The sequence below is a fragment of the Muntiacus reevesi genome, chromosome 2 (assembly GCF_963930625.1).
Source record: "Muntiacus reevesi chromosome 2, mMunRee1.1, whole genome shotgun sequence".
NCBI lineage: Eukaryota > Metazoa > Chordata > Mammalia > Artiodactyla > Cervidae > Muntiacus > Muntiacus reevesi.
In genome coordinates this window covers 238,738,364-238,760,396 of record NC_089250.1, presented here as the reverse complement: position 1 = coordinate 238,760,396, position 22,033 = coordinate 238,738,364, and the positions used below count along the sequence as shown (strand labels likewise).

General features: G+C 45.2%; 1 protein-coding gene across 1 annotated transcript in view; it reads left to right on the top strand.

Moving 5' to 3' along the window:
- Positions 1–10,570, top strand: part of CNGB1 (cyclic nucleotide gated channel subunit beta 1) — a 74,049-nt gene extending 63,479 nt beyond the window's left edge. The window contains exons 31-32 of the mRNA XM_065920510.1: positions 6,831–7,047; positions 10,184–10,570. Coding sequence (XP_065776582.1) covers positions 6,831–7,047; positions 10,184–10,570 — 604 coding nt within the window. The remainder of the gene's footprint in view (positions 1–6,830; positions 7,048–10,183) is intronic.
- Positions 10,571–22,033: the final 11,463 nt, after the last annotated feature.

The following is a 22,033-nucleotide window of genomic DNA, read 5'->3' as shown; positions in this document are numbered from 1 at the left end:
AATCCATAGTCTAATTTTGTTAATTGTTCCAAGAGGGTCTTTTATAGCTTTTCTTTTCTTCTTTTCTATTCCTGGATCCCCTTTACATGACGTTGCCATGTTAGTCTCCTTTGATCTGGGACCAGAGTCCCAGATCTTTATTGGTCTTTAAGATCTTTATTGATCTTAACATCTCTGAAGAGGACAGGCCAGTTATTTTGCAGAATACCCCTCCATTAAGCTTTTTTGAAAAGATATATTTATTTATTTATGGCTGTGCTGGGTCTTCATTGCTGCCCACACGCTTTCTCTAGTTGTGGCCAGCAGGGGCTTCTCCCGAGTTGCAGTGCTCAGACTTCTCGTTGCAGTGGCTTCTCTTGTTGTAGAACATGAGTTAGAGTGCTGGCCCAGTAGTTGCGGCACACAGGCTTAGTAGCTCAATGGCATGTGGACCAGGGATTGAACCCAAATCCCCTGCATTGGCAGGCAGACTCTTTACCACTGAGCCGCCAGGGAAGTCCCCTCCATTTAAGTTTACGTGATGTTAATATTTTCTCATCGTCATCTTCAGGTTCTGCGTTTGAGGCAGAAATTACTGAGAAGTGATGTTGTGTCCTTCTCAGTACAGCCTATCGAGAGGCACACGGTGCTGCTTTCTCACTATTCTGATGATTTTTACTCTGATCACTGGTTAAATAATTAGTAAGTAATGAGTGAGAAGTCAAGACGATTTAGATTTCCTGTTCCTCATCTTGCTTTCACTCGCTACTTTCAGCCTCCAATGAAGGTTCCTTGCAATGATTGCCATGGTGGTTGCAAATGGTGATTTTCTATCTCCATCATCCCTTCTACATTTATTAACTAGTGTCCTACTATATGGAAGAACTTTCTTTTCTTTCCCATTTGTTTATTCATTTATCTGTTTATAAAGATACAGATTTGCTTTATTCCATGAATACCCTGTTACAATCATGGTTTTGATGCTCCAGTTCCAGACTGGCCACTGGACACCTCTGCAGGCTGGGTGTAGTGAAACTTCTGTTACGTCCCTGTTATATTTTAGCACTTTTTTGCTTACAGGCATAATAAGTTGCCTTAGATTCATCTTATACTTTCCCTGCTGCATCCCTGGAAATGTCATTTCTCCAAGGAGGCTTGATTCCTTTTAGAAGGGAATGGTTTTCAGAAACTAAGGTCTGAATACTCCCTGGTAGCTCAGCTGGTAAAGAATCTGTCTGCAATGCTGGAGACCTGGGTGTGATCCCTGGGTTGGGAAGATCCCCTGGAGAAGGGAACAGCTACCCAGTCTAGTATTCTGGCCTGGAGAATTCCATGGACTGTATAGTCCGTGGGGGTCACAAAGAGTCAGACATGACTGAGTGACTTTCACTTACTCACTTACTCATTGCTACTGGGTTGCTACTTGGCCTTCACAGTGGATAGAGCTGGGAAATATACCCACATGTGCAGCTGGAAAAGGTACCCACATGTACATTTGTGTGTATAAATGCAAATATATACATATATGCACATCATATACATAAACATCAACATCTATTTTTTTGTCTGTGTCTATCTATATCTCTATTTCCATCTAACAATTTTGATCCAGTATCACAGAGTTCATTCTAACCTCCTTTTCCAGATTTGTAAATTTCTTTCTCAACACTGAGAAATTTGAATCCTTTTATCCTCATTACATTTACTCATTTGTTCTGTCCTACAGTATAATGTAGTACCAGAATTCCTATCCCACACTATTGGAAAGAAGAAAGCCTTAAGTAGAGAGTAGTTCTTTCTGTCTTTAGCCTGAGTACCTATGATACACATGTTGTATTCAGTTGTTTGGATTGATTCTCTGTTTTCTTGCCTTTCTTGTGGTTGTTCTGTTCATTTGAAGTACAGCTAGGTTCATATGTTTCATTTTTCATTCCGTTTTAGTGTTTCCCCACTTTTTGTTGATTTTATGTGTTTGGAATATGTAGAACATTAACATGGCAGAAGTCTACAAACAGAGCGCTCAGAGTCCCAAGTACCCCCAGTTGTTGCCACGCACCCTCTGTAGGAGCCTAATCTCATTAGTTTCTGCTTTTTAATTCCTGTGTTTCTTTTTGCAAAAATAGGAAGATCATGACCATTTTGTTATTTCCCTTTCTGTCTTACACAAAGGGTAGCATACTGTAGATTCTCTTTTGCACTTGACTTTTTTCATGTGATAATAAATCCCGGAAAACATTCTCTATGAGTCTATAGACAGCTTCCTCGTTCCTTTTGACAACTGCAAAACATTCCTATGATTGGGCATGTAGGCTAGTTCCAATATTTTGCAATTATGGATAGTACTTCAGTGAATAAGCTCATGCATCTGTACTTTGTATTGTTGGGGGACTGGGAGTTTTGTTTTCTTTTTTATGGCTGTGATGTGCAGCTTGTGGGATCTTAGTTTCCCAGCCTGGGACTGAACCCTGCCCCCGGCAGTGAAAGCCTGGCATCCTAACCACAGGACTGCTAGGGAATCCCCTGGAATAGGTAAGAAAAGCAGTTGTTTTGCTTTCAAACCCATAAGATCAGGTTTTAAATTGAGCAATGGATGCAGCTTGATGTGGTAGAAAAGCAGACTTGGGAGAGTGATGGGATTCAAAGGCTGTCTGTGTGCAGTACTGGCTGGGTGACCTCGGAAAAGCTACTTTTCTTTCTGATCTCAGTTTCTCCACTGGAAAACAAGGGTGGTCCCTTTGTTGTGGAGCCAATTAAATAAAAACAGTGTGTGTGAATGTCTCCAGCAGGGGGCCCAGCACACGAGAGAGCTCAATATATGTGTATAATAATGATGGTTCCTCTTTATCCATTAAATTCTCTCTGTAATTTTCCGTGGAATAATATCTTTTTAATCCACCTATCTGGCATTTCCTCCCATACATTTTAACATATATTCATATTTTCCATTTCAGTCACATGAATAAACTACACCGAGAATGATCATGACCGAGGGAAAAAACTCACCAGTATCCATTCATTCAGCACAATAATTTGTTGAGCTGATATGTTGAGGCCCTGGGGACACAGCAGAGACCAAACAAAGCTTACGTTCTAGCCGGGGAGACCAGCAGTGGAGAAATGAGTGACTGTGTGATATGTCAGCTGGAGATAAAGGCCGTAAGGAAATATAAAGCCTCCTGAGGAGACAGAGGTGATGGAGGGAGCTATGTGCGATAAGCTGGCCAGGAAGAGTCATTCTAAGGACATGGCACCTCAGCGGAGACCAGCCCAGAGTGAAGGAGTGAGCTGCCTGCAGGGAAAAGCATGCCAAGCAGAGGGAACAGCATGTGCAAAGGTTCAGAGGAGGCACAGACTTGGTGTTTCACAGAGACCAGCAACAAAATGAGCATAGGTTGTTATGGGATGGGAGGAGTGGAAGGGGTGAGATTGGGTAGGGCCTTATAGGGGAAGCTCAGTTTTTAGTTTTTAGTCTGAGGGAGACGGGAGCTATGCAGGGTTTTACACTGCAGAGGAACTTTGTGTGACTTAAGTTTTTAATAAAATCCCTTTGGCAGCTCCCAGATGAGTGGAAGCAGTGTCAACCTTAAAGCATAATACAGACAAGGCGCTGGGGTTATCTGGGGAAGGAAGCTGCCCCGTAACTCATCTTACCTGGCTGCTCACAGAGCAGTCACCGGGCCCTTCAAATGACTGGTTACCTGAGGTTCCGCCAAAGAAACAGGAAATAAAAATAAAGTCAATTAACATATAAGTAGCATATTCAAATTTTGCCAAGTCTTCCTGCTTCACCCTACTCTCCTGAGGGAGAGTCAACCCTCATTATTCATGGATTCTGTATTTTCAATTCACCTATTCACTAAAATTTATTCATAACCCCCAAATTAATACTCAGAGGCTTATAGGGACATTCGCAGTTGGGTGCCCAGTGGCAAAAATTTGAGTCACTGGAAGTGCACTTTCCAACTAAATTGAAAAAGGTGACACTCTGCCTTCTTATTTCAGCTCAGATTGGAAACAAGTGTCTCTCTATGGTCCACTTCGTACCACGTTTTTCACATTTTTGTGAATTTTGTTCGTGGCTTCGCTATTAAAATGGCCCCAGGTGCAGTGCTAAAGTGAGGCCTCGTGTTTCCATGTACAGGCCTGAGTCACAGAGCCACAGGTTCATTGTAAGTGAATCAACAATATTAAATAAGACGTCTTTAAGACGACACCACACACACACACAAGAGAAGGTTAGAAAATGATCAGTTGATGAAAATGTTGTGTTGAGAGGCTCACAGTAACTAAATCCTGTATTTTCCCAAAAAGCCATTGCTCAGTAGTCACTAATTCTGTGTCTGCAGATGCTTGACAGAGCTTAACCACCGCGGATAATGAGAACTGACTTTAAGTCTGAGAACGGGCCCCAGGTCCCCCTCCCCTTCCCTTCCTGCCCCGCTGCAAGAGGAGCATGGCTCAGAAAAGCCATACTTAGAGCTGTTACCCCATCCCTCCACCTGGCTTAGGTGTGGGTTTGGGGGTCCCACAGAGGCCTCGCTCCTGGCTGTGCCCGCAGTGTGTTGGCCAGAGGCAACCAGAGGAAGGAGGAGGAGCTGGTGGGCCTTCCAGAGTGGGCAGTGACACGGCTCTTCAGAGGCTGCTTCTCTGGACAGGCAAGCTTCAGGAGAGAGGCGGGGGGTCACAGATGAGCTCTGCCCACCCAAAGAGAGATGGGGCTGAGAACCACAGGGCCTGGGGATGTCTGAGTTGGGGAGAGCCCCACCTGGGATTCTGTCCAAGCTGCCCACTTTACAGATGGGGGACCCAAGGCCCCGAAGATGTGAGATGCTCCGTTCTCTGACTCGGCCACTCCAAGAAACGAGGCAAAAAGGTCTCATCCATGCCGCTCTCTCCAGGGGTGAATTATATAGTAATTATAGTGAAACGTGTGTCAGCTGAAAATGAGGATAAATTTCCTTAATCTGGAAATGTCCCAGAAGTCAACTCAATGTTTCAAAACAGAGACAGCCATTAGCAGTCAGCAAAGGTCCCATAGCTGCTACCTCCATGTCATTTGAGTACCACGCTGAGCCTTCCCACGGACCGCCGTGCTGTGAATTATGGACTCAGATAACACAGGTGACAGCGCCAGGCCTGGAAGAGGCCCCTCCTGATTACTGTGTTTGTGGCCTCCCGGGGGAGCCCCAGCTAGACAATGCAAGTCTTGGGCAATTAATATCAGTATGCACAATTTAAATCCATTGCGTCTGATTAGATAAGCAGCTAGTAATGGCCTCATTTTTAAACAAGTTTTGCTGGGACTCTGATGAATGAATTTGCCAATTAGTTGCCAAGGCCAGCTAGATTGCAGGCGAAACTCGTTTGTTCTTGAGCCAAACCACTCACCACGTTTCAGCAGCGTGAACAGTTCCTTAGGAAAGGCTAGGGCTCGCTTTGATGGAACATTCTCTCCTTATTTAGAGCAGCAGAGTGGTATATTGCATTGAGATCTGGGTTGTAATTCTGTCTCTGCCACCTTGCAACCTTGGGCATGTCACTCATTTCATACTGAGCCTCAGTTTCCCCAGCTCTTTTAGGTACAATAATCCCTCTGGCCAGCACACTGCAGGCACAGCCAGGAGCAAGGCCTCTGTGGGGTCCCCAAACCCACACCTAACCCATGGAGTATTGTCACAGAGTATTGTCAGCATCCAAGAAAATAATAAATGTGATATTCCTTTGTAATCATTAAGACATGGGGTGGTGGGGTCAAAGGCGTGGGTTTGAATTCCAACTCTGCTACTTCCCAGCTGTGTGGCCTTGGGAAAATTACTCACCCTCTCTGGGCTTCCATATCCTCATTTGAAATGAGGGAGAATAATAGGACCTTCGTGCGAGGATTACTCTGATAAAGAACAGAGAGAAGATCAGTTATCTGTTGCAGCATAACAATGTTACCATAGATGGAGTGGCTTAAAATCACGCATATTTATCATCTCAGAGTTTCTAGGGGTCAGAATCTGGGGACAGCTTAGGTGCGTCCAGTACAAGGCAGTCATCAAGATGTGGGCCCGAGCTGGGTCTTATCTCAAGTCTCGACTGGGGAAGGATCTTCTTCCAAGGTCCCACACTTGTTGATTGAATTCAGTTCCTGGTGGCTGTGGGGCTGGGGGCAGCTTCAATCACTGGCCAGTGGCCACCCTCAGGTTTCCGTCTCCCCCGGCATGACTGCTTACTTCATCAAAGCCAGCAGGGGAAGGAGTCTTCTTGCAGGACAGAGGCCGCAATCCTATGTGGCCTACATTCACAAAAATGACATTTGAGCTCCCTGGTTGTATTCCATTGATTGAAAGCAAGTCACATGTCCCACCACACTCAGAGGAAGGGGGTCACACAGAGGTGTAAACACCAGGAAAGGGGGTCACGGGGATCACCAAAGAATTCCTGCCTGTAAAGGTCTGAGCACACAGCCTGACACATATAGACCCTCCGTGTGGATGATGGTCGTGGTGATGATGGTAAAATGACAATAAAGCCAAAGAAGGAGTAGCAAGAAGTTCAGGTTCTTTTTCCTCTGGGCATCCTATTTCCGATTCCATATATTAAAGTATCCTGCATCATTTCCTGTGTAGCCTCAGAAAAGTCACTCAACCCCTTTGAGCCTCAGTAAGACCCCAATCATTATGACTGTTCTGATCGTTCAGTGAGATCGTTCAGCAATACTGCGCTGGGCTCAGAAAAGGACCTCAAACTGTCAGCCAAACTAGCCTGCATCACACAACTCAGCTAAAGGGCTCTGCCCAAATGAGTGAGGCTTCGTTCTCTCCCAGAGCTTGCCAGTGATGTTAGCGGATGCTGCTTTCTTTCAGGCGAATGCTGAGAAATAACAACAAGCCCAAGGAGAAGAGTGTGCTTATTCTCCCTCCACGGGCGGGCACCCCCAAGCTCTTCAATGCCGCCCTGGCCGCAGCAGGAAAGATGGGTGCCAAGGGAGGCAAAGGCGGCAAGCTTGCCCTCCTCAGGGCTCGACTCAAGGAGCTGGCCGCGCTGGAGGCGGCCGCCAGACAGCAGCAGTTGCTGGAACAGGTAATGCAGTTGGAGACCCAGCCACCTGGGCCATTTTAACCACGTGCCAGGGAAAAGGCCTCAGGACCCAGGCGTTCCATTGTAGGGACTATTTTTCCTTCTTTGTATCAGTCTGGATTCATTTGGTTGCAAGTGACAGAAATGCAACTGACAGTGCAAGCTCAAATTAGCTTGAGAAAACAGGGAATGTACTGGAGCAGGTCACTGAAAGGTTCAGGCAAGCCTGGATCTACAAGTTCAAATGATGCCAATAGGATGAGATCTGCCATTCTGTCACCTCTGCTTCCCTGGCCGGTGGCTCCATTCCCAGGCAGGGCCCCAGGGCTTAACATGACAGCCCCTAAGGTTACATCCTCCTGGCTGAGCAACTGCCACAGAAAGTACCTCTTTCCCAGTAGTCCCAACAGGAAGTCCCAGCGTTCAGAGTCATTGGACAGAATTGAGTCACATGTCAATTCCTGAGGTGTGGAGCACCAGTGTGGTGTCTGGTGAGGACCAGCTCATGTACCCATCCAAGGACTCAGAGTGGGGAGGGGCTGGGGTGAGGAGTGTTCCCCCAAATGGAAGTTTGGGTGCTGCTGCAGAGGTAGGAGCAGTGGGTTTGGGCAGGGAATGTCCCTCCCCAGACGACAGAGATGGTCTCATATCTAATGTGTCTATGACAATTTAAAAGATTTGAAAGGAAAAACCAAGGCAACAGGCCTGGTGCCAATGGTCCCCACCCCCTAAGTCTAAAGGGAATTTTAAAATTAGTTCTGGGACTTTTTTCTGTGACTAATGCCAAGAATGCCAATTAGAATGATTGCACTAATTATGGTTGTTCATAACTGTCCTTTAGGAAGGCTGCTGGGGAAGGGGGGGCGGATGGGGTTAGGCAGAAGCTCAGTGGTGGGGATGGGGAGCGGACGGCAGTCTACATGACAGAATTCAAAGGAGCCTGGTGAACTCGTCTAAATCCAGGCTGGTGTCAGAGTCCAGGAGACCTGTTCAGAGGTCATTTGACAGCAGGAGTCAGGGAATGACACCCAAGTCACCTAGGGTTCCAAGACATTCTCCAGATACATCCACCAAACTCTACACCTAAAGCAACTAGAGAAGGAAGAAATGAAGAACCCCAGAGTTAGTAGAAGGAAAGAAATCTTAAAAATTAGGGCAGAATAAATGCAAAAGAAACAAAAGAGACCATAGCAAAAATCCACAAAGCTAAAAGTTGATTTTTTGAAAAGGTAAATAAAATTGACAAACCGTTAGCCAGACTCATCAACAAACAAAGGGAGAAGAACCACATCAACAAAATTAGAAATGAAAATGGAGAGATCACAACAAACAACTCTGAAATACAAAGGATCATAAGAGACTACTACCAGCAGCTCTGTGCCAATAAAATGGACAACTTGGAAGAAATGGGCAAATTCTCAGACTGAGGAGAGATGTGACTGTCTGGTTCACAAACTGTTAAGGGCAAGGTCGAGCTGGTTTTTAAACTTGGGCTCGTAGGTGCTGGCTGGTGTGTGGAGCTGAGTAAACGGCGCTCTGACAGTGTCCTCAGCACAGTGAAAGGTTTTATCTGAGATGGATTAGCAATCTGTTGCTTCTAAGTGTTAGCTCTTCACCCAGGCAGCTTGAAGGTGTGCATTAAATTTGCATGCAGGTGCTCATAAAAGGCAGTTTTGGAACAACCCGGGCAGAAGGGCGGAGTGCAGGGAACTCTTAAACACCAGGCTAAAGACACAGGTCCAAACCCTGGCTCTGTCACCCTGTGTCCTGGGGAAGCTCCTCCAGGACATCCTGGGACCCAGATTACTCCTGGCTGTCCCACGGGGGGGTGGCAGAGATGAAGCAGAATATCTTGGATACTTGTATAAAAGCATGTTAAACAAGGTGAAACATTTGATCAACCTTCCCATGATCCTTCTGGCTCCGTTCACAGCAGGATGCTTCAAGAAGATCCCATGAGGGGCCCCACGAGGCATCCTGCCCTGGAAGTGTGTTGTCAGAGTTTGGGGATGGTGAGGTGAAACAGGCATTCCAAAACATGCAGAAACAGCAAGACGGGGAGCTGCAGGTCCCAGAACTGCCTTGCTATATAGGAGCTTCTTGGGTAACCCCACCTTTACCCAGTTCCCTTCCTTCAGCACCCTCTGACTTGAGTACACTTCAGGGGCTCGCTAGTCTCCATAATAAGCACACTGACTGCTCTCATGTGAAACTCCCTAAGAACCACCGGGGCCTTCTCCTCTGGGGGCTGTTCCCTCCCCAGCTTCCTCCCACTCCAAGATGGGGTCAGACAGCAGAAGGGGCCATGGGTATCCAAAAAGGCTTGGATTTTCACCCACTTCCCTAATTATACCCATAGGAACCTGGGTCCCTAGAACCCCGCCGGCTAGAGATGGGACCTACCCACCAGGTCCACAAACGCAGGGGCTCAGTTCAGCCCAAAGCCAGTGGCGCCCAGCCCGTTCTTCCCTGGGGGTCTCAACCTGAGAGACCCTCCGAGAAATGGGCAGGCCACGGCTGCTCCTGCTCTCAGCAGCCTTTACCTTATATTTATTTATCTCTTGCTCTCTCTCTCTCTCTTTTTGTTTTTTGACTGCACCCTCTGGTTTGTGGGATCTTAGTTCCCTGACCAGGAATTGAACTCAGCCCTAGCAAGGGAAGTGCAGAGTGCTGACCATTGGACCACCAGGGAATTCTCAGCCTTCACCTTATTTGCTTAGAGTTTTTCTCATACTCCAGCGAACACACATCCAGGCTAGCTGGGCGGGGCAGGCCAGCTAGCTTTGCAGAGGCCTTGGCGGCCGTCCCTGCTGGTCACAGCCTCTCTCTCCTCCCTCAGTTCAGTGTGGGGCCCTGCCGTTGGACCCTCATTCTCACTCCAGCTTCCAGCCCTGCAGCTCCACAGACACCTAAAATAGCCCAAAGACCTTCACCAAACCCTACCCAGACTTTGAATCCTCCAACTTCCCCACAATATATGTTTCTACCAAATAACCCTGACGCAGCGCCGTCCAATGTTACAACTGTTAGATTTCACCTGCAGGGTGCCATCGTCCTCTCAGGGGTCCGAGGATGAGGAAAGTGTCCGAGACCCCTCCAAGACCCCTCTGCCTCACTAGTCACTCTTTCTGGATTCCAGGCCAAGAGCTCGGAAGATGCCGCCCTGGGACAGACGGGATCGGCCGCCCCAGAACAGCCCCCGGCTCCAGAGGCCCCCGCCCCAGAGGCCCCGGCCCCAGAGGCCCCTGTCCCAGAGCCGCCGGCCCCGGAGGCCCTGGCCCCAGAGGCCCCGACCCCGCGCTCTCCACCACCTGCCTCCCAGGAGAGGCCGGATGGAGACGAGGAGGCCGCGGCGTGGCCAGAGGAGCATTCGGTGCGGATCCAGGTGAGCCCGGGCCCGGATCCCAGCGAACAGATCCCGTCGGTGGAGATCCCTGAGGAGCAGGAGGAGAAGGAGAAAAAGGAGGAGGAGACAGAAGAAAAGGAAGACGGGGAGGAGGCGAGGAAGGAGAAGAAGGAGGAGTGAGCGGCAGTTAGTGCGCTACCCACGCCCTCAGCCCCCGCAGGTGCGCGCTCCCCACCACCCGGCACCCCACCTCGCGGCCCCGCCCCCTCGTCCCCCTGCACCCCGCAGCCTCCGCTCCCAAAGGCCAAGACGCTGGTCCGCGGTGGTGGCCTCAAGCGCTCGGCCGGTGGTCCTGATCTGACATCAGTTTCTCCATCTCCCGGGGCTGGTCTTGAAATTAACAAACTTCATAGTGTCTGTGCCGGGTGAGTTCCCACCGTCACTAGAGAACCCTGCCTCCTCTGCGCCTGTAATTATATTTAAGAACAAAATACTTTTCTGTAGGGCTTCAATACATGGGAAGCCTTGTTGGAGAAACAAAGGGTTGTTGAATGTTTGGATTTTCCCCTTAGGAATTTGTCTTCCCCTCATTTCAAGAACAGAAAACATTTCTGGCATAAGTGGGAGACAGCTATGCTGTTCCTTTGACAAGTGGAGATTGCACGCGCATCTGACCGTGGTCTGGTGCTGTCTCTGCTGGGCAGTCACGTTAGGAACACCGTGCTCCTTAGGACAGTTAGTACTTATCTTCCGCAGACTATATCCCACTGTGCCCAGTGATGCTGTTTTCTTAGAATAGATATAATGGAAATGGTTTACTGGCAAGAAGCTCTGAGTGTTTCTGAGCATCCACTCTGCCAGTTAGCTAATCCTCTTCATCAGGGATTAACCCATTACTTGTTTTTGACACCCTTGCTGTAGAGATGATGATGTGTGCTAAGTCACTTCAGTTGTGTCTGATTCCTTGCGACCCCGTGGACCACAGCCTGCCAGGTTTCTCTGTCTGTGGGATTCTCCAGGCAAGAATACCGGAGTGGGTTACCATACCATCCTCCCAGGGATCATCTTTCCGACCCAGGGATCAAACCCAAGTCGCTTATATCTCCTGCACTGGCACATAGGTTCTTTACCACTAGCGCCACCTGGGAAGCCCTCAGAGATAATGGTAGCAACTTCCACTAAGCCTAGAAGGTAGAGTCTTGTGACTAACACCACTGAAATTTCTGAGCTTTCTCCAGAACAAGTCATGTTGCTTTTATAATGAAAAAAGGAAAAAGAGTCATTCAGTCAAATGAATACTTATTGAGAGGATTATATTTGCATACCAAATGGCTCTTTGGGGGGGTGTGGGTGATTAAAAACAAAACTAGTATCGGGCCATTTGTTCCCATCAGCAACAATGAATACAGAAGACCTGGCATTCCATTAGGTCCTGCCCATTTCATATAAAATTATAGAAACCTGGTGAACTACAGATGGGGCCTTTGAAGGCTGGCAAAGTTGTGTTCTTAATCCATTCAAATGAAAGCAGAGCATTCATTTCCCCCGTGAAGAGTAAACAATATGGGAATTCCCAGACTGGCCTAAGTATTGCTAAACCCCAGGGTAACAAACAGATCCGCCTAGTCTCTGTTGTATCATGTGATCTTAGTAATCATTCTATGGAATATAGTGATGAGCAGTGTTACTAACTGACCTTTCAAAAAACTTTTATTTTTAAAGGTAATAACCTATTTGCTAAGTCACTTCAGTCGTGTCCAACTCCCTGTGACCCCATGGGCTGTAGCCCACCAGGCTTCTCTGTCTGGATTCCCCAGGCAAGAATACTGGAGTGGATTGCCATGCCTTCCTCCAGGGGATTTTCCCAACCCAGGGATCGAACACATGTCTCATTATGTTTCCTGCATTGGCAGGCAGGTTCTTTACCACTAGAGCTACCTGGGAAGCCAATAACATATTTACATATGTACCAAGGATAGTTATTAAAAATTCTCCCTCCTACCCCAGATTTCCAACTGCCTTGGTCCCCTTCCTGGAAGCAACCATGATTATCAGTTTCTTGTTTATTCTTTCAGAGATATTTTTAAGCTTGCACAAGGAAATTTGTAAATTCACTCTGATTTCCTTCCTTCCCTCCCTACCCCCCTCCAAATGGTAACAGACTAGAGCTGCTGTTATTTTTCTCTTGATTTATTTTGGAGATTGTTTCCTATCAGAACATAAAGGGCTTGCTTATTTTTTCTGGACTGCAATCTAGCCCATTGTATGGATGTACCGTAACACTTAGGGGCTTCCTCTGTGACTCAGCAGTCAAGAATCCGCCTGAAATGCAGGTGAGAAGGAGACGCAGGTTTGATCCCTGGATTGGGAAGTTCCCCTGGAGGAGGGCATGGCAACCCACTCCAGTATTCTTGCCTGGAGAATTCCATGGACTGAAGAGCCTAGCAGAAAGAGTCAGACATGGTTGAAGAGGCACCCGCACTGTAACACTTAACCTCTCTCCCATTAATGGCCATTTGCATTGTTTCCAGTCATATACTATTAAAAATAATGCTGCAGTTAAAAATACTGTACAGATATCATTTCACTGGTAAATACTTTTTAAATTGGAGAAGTCTGGCGGCTTGGGCTAATTTTTTCTTTACCATCCCCATTCCTCTTTATCATATTTGGACTATATATTCTATGACCCAAGCATAGAGAATGCATCTATCTTAGCAAGTATTTCAGATATATCAATCAGCTTATTGCCTTTCAGTAGATGGCAAAAAGTTTCAAGGACACCTTCACTGTGATCTTCTACTTACTAAGAAATCTTTGTTATATAAATGTACTTATTCTTTTAGATATCATCCCTTGAGTGTATACTGCTTATTATATAAAGCGAGAGATTTTTGAGGTTTCCAAGAATTGTCCTGGAAAGAAAATTGATTTTGAAATGAGATCAGCAATGTCTTAATTTCACTGAGAAATCTCATAAAACTTGATACTTTCACAAACTTTGGATATTAGATAAATTGAGTTTGAGGCTGACCTTATTCTCCAAATAGAATGAGATGGGCTGATTGCCAAGATATAGATGATACAGATCAGGAATACTATTATTCTGCAGCTGAAACAGGACTTCTACTTATATGTGTTGTCTCTACTAATTTAAAATGTTTCAACATTTCCTGCATTTTGGTAGAAAATGAACATCAAGTTATTTTTTTTAACCACGTAAATATTTTAAATAAAATGAAAACCAAGAAGCTGTTTGCAGTTTCATTATCCAAATGTATTCAGCTCCCTGGAATATTTTCATTCATTTTCTTAGTAAACATGAATACTGTGTTTGCACTCTGGCTTTTATCCTATTATAATGCATTTTAATTAAAAGTATTTAGACAAATGTTCCTGGCTTGTGGATTCATTTCAGAAACTGACCAAGTATGACAGACACTTTTATGAGAAAAATGAAGTTTATTTTCCAGCTCAGTCTTCCTAGTTGATCTCCTGTGGCCATCCTTGGGGCTATAATCCATCCTGTATTTCTGTTGCTGGACTGATATCCCTTATGAAACACCCCTAGTAGTTGGAGTCCCTCAAAAACATCCCTTTTATGCCCAGTCTTACACAGCCCACTCCTTACAATTTCCCCAACCTCATTAGATGTGTTCTAATGCTGACACTTCAGAGAGCTGACACGCATGAATTCTGGATTTACACTGCCTAGCTTCCAATCCCAGCTTGACCGTGTACCTCTCTGAGCCCCAGTAACCTCATGGAGATAATACATTGCACTGCACAGGGCCACTGAGACGATCAAATAATAAACTGGCATGGTCAAGTCTGCATGGGCACAAGAAATAAAGCCGAAGTGCCACCCCCCACCCCTGCCCAGCCACAGTTGGAATAGATTAGAAGCCCACTCAGAACTCTGTATTCTCTGAATTCTGCCACTGCCTGTGATTATTACACATGCAGAAGGGGCGTGATCACCTCTTTCTTTGCTCTTTAATAGTTTGTACAACAGCCTGGATATATGTGAATTATAACAATACCAACCACAGCTTCCCCCACCATCCCTGAATATCCTTAACCCAATCTCTTACAAAAACAGACCCAACCAAGGCTGATTCTCTTGGGATGGTCACTCCTTTCTGGGCTGCACACAGGGCAGGCCTCATGGGTACATGACCCATGCAGTCACGTGTGGACCTGTGCTTGTCACCATATTTAAATTCTTAATAATTTGTAAACAAGAGGGCTCACATTTTTATTTGTACTGGGCTCCCCAAATTATGTAGGCTGTCCTGCTATCTGAAAAGACCAGTGAGGCGGGAGGTAGAGCTGTGTCTCTTCTGTACTCAGCTTCCTGCGTCTTCTTCCTGCTTCCCTTTCAAAAGCTTACCTTTCCATCACGTTTCCTGACTCAAGCAGGATGACCCAGACTAGGCCCATTGACTCTTACCTGGGAATCTGAATCTTGAGGGCTATTGCCCCATCCTCCTTGCTAGCAGAATCCTGATCTAGTTTTGGGCAGCAACATGCCCAGCCCCAGGGGATGAAGCCCCCAGTGTAAGCCAATCATTGCTCTTCAGACCCTTTATGCCAGACACTCACTCTCCCAGCCCTCCCTGCGGCTGGAGGTGCTCATTGGACCCAAACCTAACCAATGAGTATACAGGGAAGGATGATGGGTGAGTGCCCTAATAAAGGAACCCCACCCTGTGCTTTGGTCCCTCTTTCTTCCTTGCAATGCCGATCAGTTCAGTTCAGTTCAGAAAATTCTGAAAGAGATGGGAATGCAAGGCCACCTTACCTGCCTCTTGAGAAATCTGTATGCAGATCAGGAAGCAACAGTTAGAACTGGGCATGGAACAACAGACTGGTTCCAAATAGGAAAAGGAGTATGTCAAGGCTGTATATTGTTACTCCACTTATTTAACTTATATGCAGAGTACATCATGAGAAATGCTGGACTGGATGAAGCACAAGCTGGAATCAAGATTGCTGGGAGAAATATCAGTAATCTCAGATATGCAGATGACACTACCCTTATGGCAGAAAGTGAAGAACTAAAGAGCCTCTTGATGAAAGTGAAAGGAGAGTTGAAAAAGTTGACTTAAAGCTCAACATTCAGAAAACAAAGATCATGGCATTCAGTCCCATCAATTTATGGCAAATAGATGGAGAAACAGTGGAAACAGTAGCAGACTTAATTTTGGGGGGCTCCAAAATCATGCAGATGGTGACTGCAGCCATGAAATAAAAAGACACTTACTCCTTGGAAGAAAAGTTATGACCAACCTAGACAACATATTAAAAAGCAGAGACATTATTTTGCCAACAAAGATCCATCTAGTCAAGGCTATGGTTTTTCCAGTAGTCATGTATGGATGTGAGAGTTGGACTGTAAAGAAAGCTGAGTGCCGAAGAACTGATCCTTTTGAACTGTGGTGTTGGAGAAGACTCTTGAGAGTCCCTTGGGCTGCAAGAAGATCCAACCATTCCATTCTAAAGGAAATCAGTCCTGAATGTTCATTGGAGGGACTGATGTTGAAGCTGAAACTCCAATACTTTGGGCACCTGATTCGAAGAGCTGACTCATTTGAAAAGACCCTGATGCTGGGAAAGATTGAAGGCAGGAGGAGAAGGGGACGACAGAGGATGAGATGGTTGGATGGCATCGTCGACTCGATGGATGTGAGTTTGAGTAAACTCCAGGAGTTGGTGATGGACAGGGAAGCCTGGCATGCTGCAGTCCATGGGGTCCCAAAGAGTTGGACACAACTGAGTGACTGAACTGAACTGAACTGAACTGAACTGAACTCCATGCTTTGGTTCCTCTTTCTTCCTTGCAATGCTGATGGGGAGAGTCTACTTAGAGATGCAACAGACATCTTGTGACTGAAGAGTCCAAGAATAAGAAGAATCAGAGTTGCGAACTCTGACATGCTGGTGTTGCCAGATCAACTCTGAAATCACTTATCTCCAGAATACTTATTATATGAGATCATGACATACCTTTGTTATTTAAGTTGTGCTCTCTGTTACCAGAAGTTGAAAGCATCCTGACAGAAGAGCAATGGAATGGAGGGAGAAAGAGAGAAAACAGGAGCGGATGTATCACAACTTCAATACTATGACCTCACCAATCATTTGCTCCTATTGCTGAGATTTCTTCCCCCGCCCCAATTAGTTTTATTGAGAAATAATTGACAACATGACTGTATAAAAGTGTAAGGAATGATAATTAGATCTACATATATTTTTAAATGATTACCGCAATAGGTTCAGCTAACATGCATTTTCTCATATAGATACAACTTAAAAAAGAGGAAAGGAAATTCGGATTTACTCTCTTAACTTTCCTATGTATCATACAATAGTGTTAGTCCTAGTCATTGCATTGTACATTACGTTCCTAGTACCTATTTATTTTATAACTAGATGTTTGTACTTTTTTGACCACTTACCTCCAATTTCACACCCCTCCCCACCCAATTCTGCCTCTGGTAACTACAAATCTGATCTCTTTCTTTCAAGAGGTTTGTTTTCTTATCTGTTTTTTGAGATTTCATGTGTAAGTGAGAGCTTACAGTATTTGTCTTTCTCTGTCTGACATTTCATTTCGCATAATGCCTTCAGAGGCCACCCGTGTTGTGGTCGGATTTCCTTGTTTTTTTATGGTTGAATAATATTCCACAGTATTATATGGAATATATGTATCATATTTATCACACGACTTTTTAAATTAAAAGATACTTTATTGCTAAAAAGTCAAAACAATTGCAAACCATCAAAGGTCATTGATCACAAATTACCATAATAAATATAATAATAAAAGTTTGAAATATTGTAAGAATTATCAGAATGTAACAGAGACATGAAGTGAGCAAATGTAGCTGGAAAACGGTGCTGATAGATTTGCTTGATGAAGGGTCACCACAAAACCTCAATTTGTATATAGCACAAGTTTTTAATCCATTCATCCATTGATGGATACTTAAGATTGTTCAGATTCTGGTTACTCCCTAGCGTGGTCTTCAGCTTTTCCCAAGTGACAAGAGCTACCTTGCGTATTTTGAATACATTTATCTTTGGTTTAGGAACTTCCCACGTGGCGCTAGTGATAAGGAATCCGCCTGCAGGAGACACAAGAGATAGCTTCGACCTCTGGGTTGGGAAGATCCCCTGGAGGAGGAAATGGCAACCCACTCCAGTATTCTTGCCTGGAGAATCCCATGGACAGAAGAGCCTAGCAGGCTACAGTTCATAGGGTCACACAGAGTTGAACACGACTGAAGTGACTTAGCATGCATGCACAAGTAGGTAACTCAGTGGTAAAGAATCTGCCTGCCAAGCAGAAGACGGTTCAATCCCTGGGTCAGGAAGATCCCCTGGAGGAGGAAATGGCAACCCACTCCTATATTCCTGCCTGGAATATCCCATACAGAGGAGCCTGGCGAGCTACAGTCCATGGGGTCACAAAAAGTTGGACATGACTTAACGACTAAAACAACAAATAATAATAAGTACTTGGCCCCCACTTACTCCAAGCCTCCCCTCTGGTCAGGGATCAGCAGTCCTACACTTGTCGTTGGACATGCCACAGGTAAGGCATTTTTCTGTGCTTTAAAAAAAAAAGGAAGGAGGTCATTATCCCCCTCCCTTCCTGAAACTCTCCTTGGAAAACTTTAATGGGCTTGAAACCTAACTCCAACCGTTTTGTATATAAAAAGTCTTTCCTAGAGTTAGACAGCCCTTAGTGTCTGCTTCTACCATCTAATACAGTCTCCAAGTTCTGGGACTTCTCCGTTTTGAAGTGAATACCCGAGGAGAAGGCCCTGGTGTCTTCTGACACCTAGGGGCTTAACTTTGGTGTCTGGGCCCAACTAGAGCTCTTTGGCCTCTCCCTGAGATAAGAAGAACTTGATCATCCTTTCAGAGGAGGGCAATTAACTAGACAAATGGCTACAGATCTAATTATCCTGGTATGTGAAGAGTCTCAGGAGTCAGGGCTTTTCCTGGAGCCCTGAGAAATTCAGAGTAGCTTTATCTCCCTTGGGCTTCCCTGGTGGCTCAGAGGTTAAAGCGTCTGCCTGCAACGCGAGAGACCTGAGTTCAATCCCTGGGTCGGGAAGATCCCCTGCAGAAGGAAATAGCAACCCACTCCAGTATTCTTGCCTGGAGAATCTCATGGACGGAGGAGCCTGGTGGGCTACAGTCCACAGGGTCGCGAAGAGTTGGACACAACTGAGCGACTTCACTTCACTTCACTTATTTCCCTACGCGTGTGTGTGTGTGCTAGGTCACTTCAGTTGTGTCTGACTCTTCGTGACCCCATGGACTATAGTCTGCCAGGCTCCTCTGTCCCTGAGATTCTCCAGGCAAGAGTACTGGAGTGGGCTGCCAGGCCCTCCTCCAGGGGATCTTCCTGACCCAGAGATCAAACCCGAATCTCTTTTATCTCCTACAGCGGCAGGCAATTTCTTTACCACTGAGCCATCAGGGAAGCCCCCATAGTCTCTATAAAAACGTGCATGTAGACTGGGGTAGTCAACCCCACATTTCACACCTCCAGATTCCTGAAACTCAAAGTGTTTTGCTCCTTTAAGAAAGGGAAAGAAGAACTTGAAGGGTTCCCAGACAGTCCAAATGAATAATTCCTATCGTACTGAAAGCTTCCATGTTATCAGCCTAGAGTATGTGAAAGGTTTTAAAATCAGATTGACCTGAATTCCAAGGAGGATACTATATTAAATGATTTGGAGGCAAATTTGTAAAACAAACAACTAGGAAACAACCCACTAGGAAAGAAAGTTGCTGGGAAGGAGTAAGAGCCACAAAAGTTTGTACCCAAAAGTAACACTTGACATTCCATCAGAATCTAAATTTACTTAAAAGAACAGGCTGAGGATGTTGTTTTGTTCAGTGCTAAGTCATGTTTAACTCTTTGCAACCCCATGGACTGCAACACACCAGGCTCCCCTGTCCTTCACCATCTCCTGGAATTTGCTCAGAATTATGTCCATTGAGTCGGTGATGCCATCCAACCATCTCATCCTCTGCCACCCCCTTCTCCTTCTGCCTTCAATCTTTCCCAGCATCAGGGTCTTTTCCAATGAGTGAGATCTTTGCATCATGTAGTCAAAGTGTTGGAGCTTCAGCTTCAGCACCAGCCCTTCCAATGAATATTCAGGGTTGATTTCCTTTAGGATGGACTGGTTTGATCTCCTTACAGTCCAAGGGACTCTTAAGAGTCTTCTCCAGCACCACAGTTCAATACTATGTTAAATGACTGGGCAAATTTGAAAACAAAACAAAAACAAAACAGCACTCAGCAGGAAAGAAAGTGACCAGGAAGGAGTAAGAACCACAAAAGTTTGTACCAAAAGTAGTACTTTGTATTCTATCAGAATCTAAATTTACTTCAAAGGATAGACCTGAGGATGTAGGCGATCTTTTTTAATATTACTCCTTTGGATCACTACATGATGACTGTGGAAAAGAAATTTTTGAAAACTGAAGAAGGAGATTAGAAACTTTGCATGATTCAGATTTGAATTATTCATTTCAATCTAGGGTAGTTCTTCCAGATATGAGTAATAGCCCCGAAAACAAGAAACTGAAGCAAATAATAATGCTTGTTGAATCAGCATTTCTCAGATGTGGTTAGAAGGAAGTCTAAGGGCACCCCCACACACACACACCGTTAATGGCAGAACCCTAACAATATCTGCATGAGACTGCCAATATGAAAAATAAAAGAGGGGGTATTTCTCTTAATTTGTTGGCTAATGATATGATGCTGAATGACACAACTAACAAACCACCGGAAGCTATGTATTACTTGGGGATTTGGAGTTGTTCTACTCAGGGATTTCTTGTTACTATTGAAGAACATCAAACAGAAGAGGCAATTTACTCTTTTGGAAGAAGAGAACAAAATAAGGAAGTGGTCAGCTATAAAAATGTATGTGTTTCTTTCATGTTTTGCTTCATCCCAAACTTTGGTTTCGGCTGAAAGCTTCCTTAATTCTCTTTCTATCCCATGTATTAGTAAGCTGCATATTTCCGGGATCTTCAATGGGCTTTCTTACACTGTATTCAGTTGAGTGTCTTATTACTCATACTTAGCACACGACTGCTGACCTCAGCGCCATTCAAATGCTTGTGTCCCCAGCGTTGTCACTGGTTCTTTATTGGGTGTTTGACCTTTAGTCTCACTGTTGCTTAGATTTGGTATGTGTGTGTTTCTGGGTGTCCCTGCCTCATCTTAGCTTTCTTGTCCTTGCATGCCTGCCAGCCCTGGGAATGCCACCCTCTACTTCCTTTCCACTGGATGTTGTGTCCAGCATCTAGGATCCAGGTTTACATTCCTTTTCTTTTTTTTTAAAGTTAATTAATTGATTTGGCTGAGTCCGGGCTCAGCTGCAGCACACGGGAGGAATGTGTTGCGTCATGCCACATCTTTTGTTGAGATGGGAGGATTCTAGTTGTAGATTGTGGGCTTAGTTGCCCCTTGGCATGTGGGATCTTAGTTTCCTGACCAGGGATCAAACCTGCATCCCCTACATTGCAAGGCAGATTCTTAACCACTAGACCACCAGGGAAGTCCTCCTTTCTTATTATTAGAAATCATTTTAGGATTTTATGACTACAGAAATGATATGTGCATGAACCTATACTCTGGTCCCTTATTTCCTTTGAGGCCTGCATTTTATATAGATTCCCTCCAGCCCCGGCATTGAAAGAAGTGTTTCATTTTCCTACTTGCAGTTGAGCCTCAGCATGGCATTTTGTCCTTTCCTTTTTTCATTCATATCATGAAATACATTTTTTGAGGTAGTCCATTTGTTTATAACTTTGGGACCACTTGTCTTGGTAATCCCCTTGATAGCTATTCTACCCCCCAAATTATGTAATTTTCAGGAATGTTGTCTATCTAGAAGCTTGATGTAGCCCATAATTCTGCTTGTTTATAATCTGAGAGTTCTGATTCCTCCACTGAAATGGAATCTGACAACAGAAAAGCACAAGCAAAATGGGCTAAGTATACAGCCTTCACTTTTAACTGAGTCTCTGCCTTTGTTTTACTTTCCTGACAAAGGTCTGAATAGTCAAAGCTCTGGTTTTCCCAATAGTCAGTATGGATGTGACAGTTGGAAGCTGAGCACTGAAGAACTGATGCTTTTAAACTGGTGCTGGAGAAGACTCTTGAGAATTCCTTGGACAGCAAGAAGATCAAACCAATCAATCCTAAAGGAAATCAGTCCTGAATATTCACTGGAAGGACTGATGCTGAAGCTGAAGCTTCAATACTTTGGCCACTTGATGCGAAGAACTGACTCCTTGGAAAAGACCCTGATGCTGGGAAAGATTGAAGGGAGGAGGAGAAGGGGACGACAGAGGATGAGACGGTTGGGTGGCATCACCAACTCGATGGACATGAGTTTGAGCAAGCTCCGGGAGTTGGTGAAGGACAGGAAAGCCTGGTGCGTTGCAGTCCATGGGATGGCAAAGAGTCGGACATGACTGAGTGACTAAACTGAACTGATGCCTTTGTTACTAAAGCAAAATATTTTTATTTACAGACTTACTCCCCCCCCCAAACAATTCTATTCTTGCAAGTTTTTATCTCCAGAGGGAATCAAG